An 8,470-nucleotide genomic window follows, 5' to 3' on the forward strand; every position below is an offset into this window, starting at 1 on the left:
GGCCATCCGGAACACAGTGCAATGCCTTAACCACTCGTCCACTTCGCCCCCCTATATTCAATAGGGATGTAAAAATACCCTGGTTCCAATCTCATTGGAAGTGTAAAACCACTCTTTCTGAGGAGTGGATACATACTTCGTGCCATTGACATTCTGATTTCAGAGTGATGGCATTATATTTCCTAGTCTAAATATATGCTGGTCGTCAATAAAGATCATCCATCCTCGCTCTTTTACGTCCTGTAATCCTAAGAATCTGCCTATACATCCTGCTACTAAAATAGATATGCCAACTTATGATTCTATATGTACCTATTCATTATTAGTCCTCCGAATGACTGGATACATACACACTTCTAAGGAGTTTGGAGCCGGAAGAGGAAAAGATGTGACGTCACCACTTTTCTGCTCTATCACTATCTTTTTTTCATGATGATACAGAACTAAATGAACATGGAACAAATGAAATTCAGGCACCGGTATAGTATACGAATTATTTTCTCACAAGGACGTCAAAGATGCACGAACGATCTTTTATCAAATTGTATTATTGATTATATAACAATAACAAATCAAAATTTCAATTTTTTTTTTCAACATCACAGAAATTAAACCATCAAACATAAGGCAATATAATAAATTCTGCGGTTTGTGGCCTAATGTTATAGAGCTTACCTTTAGAACGAGTGTCTGATTCTCGTTCTTTACGGCGCAAAAGTTAGTCCTATAAAAAGACTTTCTACAGAAATATTCCCACCATACTAAGGTGTAAAATGAGTACCAAGTCTGAAACAGTATTGCTCCATCAGGAGTTGTTATTTTTTAATTAAAAAAAAAATTAGATAGATAGATAGATAGATCTTATCATTACTTTTATTTATTATTATTATTATTATTATTATTATTATTATTATTATTATTATTATTATTATTATTATTATTATTATTATTATTATTATTATTATTGTTATTATTATTATTATTATTATTATTATTATTATTATTATTATTATTATTATTATTATTATTATTATTACTATTATTATTATTATTATTATTATTATTATTATTATTATTATATATTATTATTATTATCATTATTATTATTATCATTATCATAGCGCTTTACAGGATACAAGACTTGTTTTAGATTATCCGAGTTGTTCTTTTGGCACCCCTGTACCTGTAATATAATATAATATTAGTGTATAAGCTCTTGGTTATTCTCTATAGTTAACGACGGCCATTTAGAAAAACGTATGTGATGAGTTTGTTTCATTTTTTAAAATTACAGATCAGCTGCTTTGGTAGTTGTTCTTTCTGATGACACGTCACTTAATGTGGGCAACGTTGACCAGGCCAAGAATTTCTTGTCGCAAAACCAGCTTCTTGCCGTAAGATTAATGTGACCTGCCGCCTCAAAACGGTATTAAGTCGGGATGATCGGAGTGCTGAGAATAGAATCTCTGACCAAAAACATCAGACTTGGGTTGAGTCCATGAGTGCATTATTGAAGAAAAAAATATAGTATTTTAAAGTGCAGAAAACCGAAATTCCGTTTTCTTGACCAGTTAAGCTTAAAATTGACCTTTCAGTATCTTGTTCATCACGACATAATACCGTTTTGAGATGATGAGTCACTAATTTATTAATATTCATAGCACCACTCCATCATTTGAATGTTTCGAGCTAAATACTTTGCATACGATCATCTCGACTCAATGTCGTCTTAATGTGGCACAAAGACAAGGTTTACCTTAATTCTAATCTCATTACAGTATACGTGGATTCCAGCACGTTCTAGGAAGAAGCCAAAAAGCGTGCGAAAATCCGATGATCAGGGGAGATAACGACTTATTATAATATAGATAAAATTCGGTGCAGTTATGTGATCTAGTTGTATGGCACTCGCTTTCGGATCGGAAGGTCCTGGGTTCGAGCCTCGCTCGACGCATTGTTGAGTCCTTGGGAAAGGCCCTTTACTCACATTCTCTCACCATACTCAGGTGTAAAATACGTACATGGCCGTTAACAGCGTTGTCTCTGTCGGAAAAAAAATGTATTATTGCCTTATAGGCGTCATGTCTCGTTCTTTATGTTATGTGTTGCTGTTGGTCAGGGACCATTTGTAAAGCGCGTTGAGCACGTTTAGTGGATATTGCGCTATATAAAAGCTCAACCAGCACTTCAAGCACCTTACTTTGCCATTATCTCTCTCTCTCTCTCTCTCTCTCTCTCTCTCTCTCTCTCTCTCTTTCTCTCTCTCTCTCTCTCTTTCTTTCTTTCTTTCTCTCTCTCTCTCCCTCTCTCTCTCTCCCTCTCTCTCTCTCTCTCTCTCTCTCTCTTTCTATCTCTATCTATCTCTATCTATCTATCTATCTACCTCTTCTCTCTCTCTCTCTCTCTCTCTCTCTGTGTGTGTGTGTGTGTGTGTGTGTGTGTGTGTATACATGTGTGTGTGTGTTCCTCTCTCGACTTACAAACACGTGCACATACTATTATTTTACCTTACCATCCATCTAGGCCCTTCAAGCAGATCCTTCAGGGACTCCAATTCCTGGTTTATCCGATGCCTCCATCCCTGTAACACAAGTTGTACCCTACGTCACTAACGAATCCAGCGATAATGAGGCACACCCAGCTTTTATTGCATTCTATTTCATCATTGCACTGGCGTGCATCGTTGTAGTGGTGTTAATTGCATCACTGACTGCCTACTTCATCATTCAACACAGAAAGTACGCATTAAAAAAAAAACTTTTTCAAAAAAATGGTGAATTCAAACAGTGTGTCAATGCTACATTTCTCTTGGCCATCACAACCTACACCTTAGGTTGTTTGCTTTTGTTTGTTTGTTGTTTTTGTTGTTGTTTTTTTTTTTTAGGTGGGGGGAGTATTAACATAAGGCTACATATACACTAACCACCAAAAGCAAAGTTGGTTACTATCAACAAAAATCCTCCTCACGTAGAAACGCAAAGCGCTTTTAATAATTTGTCCACTTGCAAAGTTTACATCAATCTCGAATCACTTCCACCTCGAACCCGTGCGAGTCTAGTTTTGAGGACACATTGTTCAGAGTTCACTGTTTGCTCTTGTTAAAGAAATGCCATGTGAACTATACCTTCGTGTCCCATAAAATGGTAAAACAATACCTTTCTCGCAGAGACAATGACTTTGGATTTTCTTGGGCTTGGAGAAGATTTATACCTGACTTCACGGTGGTTTCCAGGTCGTAGTGGTGGACCCAAGATTCATGACCAGTCACAATTGTCGCAGAAAAGTCTCTCCTTCTTTGTCATATCTTTTCAAATGACGGGTACAAATGTCTTTTCTCTGCTCTTTCATTTCTGAAGTTAGCTGTCTTTGGACTTGTACAGACTTTTCTGTAACCCAAGTGAGATGTCACGATATGGTGTACTCGTTCTTTTGAAATCCCAACTTCATCAGCGATGTCTTTTTGTTTTACCCTTCGATTCGCCCTAATCATACGGTCAACCGCTTCTTGATTACTCGTATCGGATGCAGAAAGTGGCCTACCTGGTCGCTTGCGATCAAACACGTTTGTCTCTGTTGGGACATCTTTGAAAATTCTTATTCAATTTCGAACATTATACAAATATCGCCATAAACAGACTTCATTCTGTGATGGATGTTTGCTGCGCAGCATCCTTCTTCTGCTGTGAGAAATTCAGTGACCGAGCGCTGTTTGACGGAAGTTCATTATGTGTCGCCATTTTTTCAACCGCGTTGTCTTAGTAAGGTTATAACGTCACTCAGTTATGAACACAAATGACGTCACATGAATTAGTTTTGCACATGAGCGCAGAATTATCGTTTGAGAGTGCGCGTGTGAAGTTTCATGATTGTACCTAAAATATATTTTTGATTTATGGGCAAGCGGTACTTATAAATGTCAGCCAGTCCTCGTATAGATAGTATGCGCTTGGCTAAGAAGCTCATAACATTACCATCAGGAAGTATAAAGGACCAACCAACACACAAAACTATGTGTATCCAGGAACGTTTATGGTCAGGTTAATACAGTTCAGTGAGCATTACTCATAAACGCGGATGGCAAAAAAACAATAGCAAAGACCTGAGTGACGTCATCTTCGAACTATCTATATAAGCATTTAAATATAGCATTTATCCCATTGTAATATTTAGGTAAAGCAATCCGAAAGAGTTTATATTATGTACAAAATTTAGAAAGAGAAAAAAAAAAGAAGATAAATTAATTAAAGTAGTATTGACCACTCCTGAAATAAGTGATCTTTATTAGGTTTCTGGCTTTTTACTTTTTCATTGTGCTTTTTGCGATTAATGTCACACTTTTATTTAAAATCTCTCTCTCTCTCTCTCTCTCTCTCTCTCTCTCTCTCTCTCTCTCTCTCTCTCTCTCTCTCTCTCTCTCTCTCTCTGCCTCTCTGCCTCTCTGAGTTGCGTAGTCAATTGCTGATCTGTTTATTAATAAGTATTTGACTGACAGCGATTACACGTTTAAGTCATATCATCTTTCAGAGAGAGAAAACGGAAAATGATAGTATAATTTAACGAAAGATTTATCTGTGGCAATAAATTTCATATAAAAGAATAAAATGAAATAAAGTGCCGTTGGTAAAATTTATCTGACGCTTCTATCGTGTGTTTTTTTTTCAGATCTAAAGGATCATTTTTGTTGAAAGATAAACAGTCAGGTCAGTGGCCATTATATAGAAATGTCTGATTTGAAAATTTAAATTTAGTTAAATGAAGCAAAAGCATTTATTTGATATGTTTTCAAGCTCAATTTTCAGCGTTTCACTGTTTGTAAAATTGTTGATATTTTTTATCTTAGTGAACTGCTGTTACATATTTTGAAATCGTTTGATGCGTGAAGGAATATATATAATCCATCAGACGTCTGATGTCAACAGGAATCGCCCTTGTTATCCAGAGTGAGCACTTTGAGGGTTTAAAATCTGGCCCATGGAAAATAACGAAGCGGGGCTCGAACCTAGGACCATTACCACTCGGCCACTTTGTCCGCCTCCTTGCTAAATAATGGTTGATCAAAGTGAATTGTGAAAAGGTGAAAAGAATTCCTTTATTAATCGTGGCGGGAAATTGTCTTGATGGTCTATATTGAATAAGACCGGGCAATCCAGGCGTCAGTCGCAGTGCAGCGCCACAATATAGGAACATACTGTCTTGATCAAATTGAAAAAGAGACGCCAACACTGCCCTACTGTGAAAAAAGCAACACATTAAAATAATTTTGGCTAGAAAACACGTCCTTCAAATATCGATCGATTACAATGACCCTCATCTTGTCAAAAACTTTCAAACCTGGGACTCTTGAAAAAGTCCCGGGTTTGAGAGTTTTTGACTAGATGAAGATCATTTTAATCGATCGATATTTGAAGGACGTGTTTTCTGTAAAAAAAAATTATAAAAATATGATGTTTTGTTGTGTGTGTGTGTTTTTTTTTTCGAATACGACAGACAGTGCGGTTCGAAACCTTGAACTCTTCAAGTAGTTGTAAGTTCCGTGCTTTATCAACACGGTCCTCTTGTTTACCATTTTATAGTTCTAAACTGCACATGCACAAATGGGGGCTCCAAAAAGCACCAACTTGCCCAAAGTGCAAACAAGCACCACAAGATGCAAACCACCTCGTACTAGATTGCCCAGAGACAATACTGGAAGGGGGATTTGAAACCATCAGCAAATGTGATGATGACTTCCGAACCTGGATTGATACCTTGAACATAGAAGTGTAGCCGAACGATACTACTACTACTAGTTCTAAACATACTATAAAGATATAATGTCCAACGAGGGTACTTGCCCTCAGTAGACCAATAACTACATTCGCCCTTTATACTTAATAACAATTTTTTTAAAATATTCTATACAGTTGACATCATAGAAATGGCTAGACAATTTAAGATGTGCGGTCTAACTAAACGGAGACGAGTGGAGTGTTTTTATAATTCATAAAAACAGTTTAACCCTCTCCTTACCAGACATTTTTAGAATATTCCCCGAAAATCCACACCCATCCCACACAAAAATAGACTTTTTCTAATCAAACAAAAAAAGTAACAAGTGCATTCTATACAGAATGTTGTTCTGCAAAATGGTGTCTACAACACAGTTTTAGTATTTATAGCTGTAATCAAGCATTTCTTTGCATTTTGTAATGAACAAGAGAAATCAGAATGAGAAAATTGTCGGTTGCATCGTAACGAATGTGACGATTTTCCTATGGTTGGTAAGGAGAGGGTTAAGCTGCGGTGTTTGACGACTTTGCAAGCGGAAGATATTAAATCAAGTCATGTTAAAGTTACCATCAAAACTAGTATTTTCTTCCCTTTTTTAAATTTTCCTTAGATGAAGAACAGTTATGTCCAACACCTGAAGAAGGTAAGTTAGAATAGAAGTCCAAAGAAAAGGAATCCTTTTGGGTCATTATGGGGGTCACGATATTTCAGTTCTTATATCGATTCCGGGAGTAGTCGGGATTATTTTTTCTTCTGGCCCCTTGTCCACCCGGCAGTGGTTTGGTAGCTGATCTAAGAGGATCCGACAGAACGTACTTTACGATCTTTACTAGCGTTCTTACAAAGGGTGGCAAGCAAATGTTACTGTCCGTTTATTGCTATTGAAACCGAGCTAAACTCCCGCTTCATTGGCCTATGGCTCTAAAGGATTACTTACAAATGAGCCATGAAGCTTATAGGCCAACGTTTATCATGATTTCTACAGCAGTTAATGGGCATTAACAATTGCTTGTTACCTTTTGGATATAAGGCCGATCTACTGCTTAAGTTTCATCGAATCAAACAACAAATTTTGGAACCCAATTACTTTGTGAATACAATGGCAGAAAATCAAATCTTCTAATCATCAGAATGATCTTAAAATCTATCAGAACTTTGTCTATACACAAAATGCTCGACATGAAAAGCATCTAATATTCATTTTGGTTAGAAATTATCTCAAATAACCAAAATATGTCAAAAAGACTCAAACCTTAAAGGCAACAGACCCTGATAAAATACCAGGAAAACTTCTGAAAGAATGTTCTGCTGAAATCACCCCAGTACTTACAAAGAACCTTTGAAGCATCACTAGTGCAGGGACAAGTACCAGATCGGTGGAAAGAAGCTCTCATAACCCTAATATTTAAGAAAGGAGACAGAAGTAAACCATCTAACTATAGGCTTGTCTCGCTAACGTTCTTCTGCAGCAAGATACTCGAACACTTTATCACAGCAATATCATATGCCACCTAGAGGATAACAATGTGTTATCAGATTATCAACACGGCTTCCATAAAAGCAAATCGTGTGATAGCCAACTGTTACTGATAACCACTGTTTAAGGACTAGTTGACAGCCTAAACAGCGGTGACCAAGTCGATTGTATGCTGCTCGATTTTTCTAAGGCTTTCGACAAAGTCCCGCATCAACGACTGCTCACAGTTTAGAAATAGGCCCATTCTCTACTATCGCACGTAAAATATCAAAACATCTGCATTTGCGACAATACACAAGAGGTGGTTTGCAAATTAAGCAAGAAGAAGAAGAAGAAGAAAAAGAAGAAGCTCTGTAGAAAAGGATATTATGTCTTTGGAGTTGCAGGCTAAAGATCTTTTGCCAAGTGGAGGACCATATTAATTAATCGGTTGATTTTAGAACAGTTTCCTGACCAAAATGTGCGCTATTATATGGTATTGTGGTATGACACTCATCCTTGCATCGGAAGGTCCTGGGTTCGGGTCCCGCTCTGAGCGGCACATGGCTGAATCCGTGTAAAGGGCTCTTTACTCACATTCTCTCACACTACTCTGGTGTAAAATGAGTACCTGGCCGTTAACAGGCGTCACGTCTCGTCCGACATGTTGAGTGTTGCTGTTGGCTATGGACCCCTTGTAAAGCGATTTGAGCATGTTTAATGGATATTGCGCTATATAAAAATGCTCATGTATGTTCATGACACACATCGTCGATCTGGTGTTTTGTCGGATTTCAACAAAGAAAGAAAAGGGATATTGCAATATATAAAAACTTAAGTTTTGTTCTTGTTTGTTTGTTGATGTGATTTTTTTTTGGGGGGGGGGGGGGTGTTGTTTTTTGTGGGGGTTTTTTTTCTTATTCAGTTCCTTTACGGAAAACATTCGGTATTATTATTGACGAACTGCCTTCTATTGCAAAACGTATTTCAGATGAACAGTTTCTTGACCAACAGGAAAGAGCGTTTATACTTATGGAGTAAGTATTATGCTATATTATTTTTTTCATTATTTGTTCTCCATGCGTCATTTTCATTTTTAAAAACCATTTTATGTGTCGTATGGGAAAGGGGGGGGGGGGGGGGGGGGGTGGGGGTAGGGGGAGAGAATGGTTTTCTCAGTATATGATATTTTTTGAATGGTTATTTTTTTGTTTTATTCAGAAGTCATGCTCATATTTTTTTAAT

The 8,470-nt window shown here is 37.1% G+C and overlaps 1 protein-coding gene across 1 annotated transcript in view; it reads left to right on the forward strand.

Moving 5' to 3' along the window:
* Positions 1-8,266, forward strand: part of LOC144975724 (protocadherin gamma-A9-like) — a 16,981-nt gene extending 8,715 nt beyond the window's left edge. The window contains exons 7-11 of the mRNA XM_078919915.1: positions 1,295-1,394; positions 2,524-2,738; positions 4,663-4,700; positions 6,380-6,412; positions 8,217-8,266. Of these exons, the coding sequence (XP_078776041.1) occupies positions 1,295-1,394; positions 2,524-2,738; positions 4,663-4,700; positions 6,380-6,412; positions 8,217-8,266 (436 nt within the window). The remainder of the gene's footprint in view (positions 1-1,294; positions 1,395-2,523; positions 2,739-4,662; positions 4,701-6,379; positions 6,413-8,216) is intronic.
* Positions 8,267-8,470: the final 204 nt, after the last annotated feature.

The sequence above is a fragment of the Berghia stephanieae genome, chromosome 6 (assembly GCF_034508935.2).
Source record: "Berghia stephanieae isolate SIO BIC M18660-M18661 chromosome 6, UCSD_Bste_1.3, whole genome shotgun sequence".
Taxonomy (NCBI): Eukaryota; Metazoa; Mollusca; class Gastropoda; order Nudibranchia; family Aeolidiidae; genus Berghia; species Berghia stephanieae.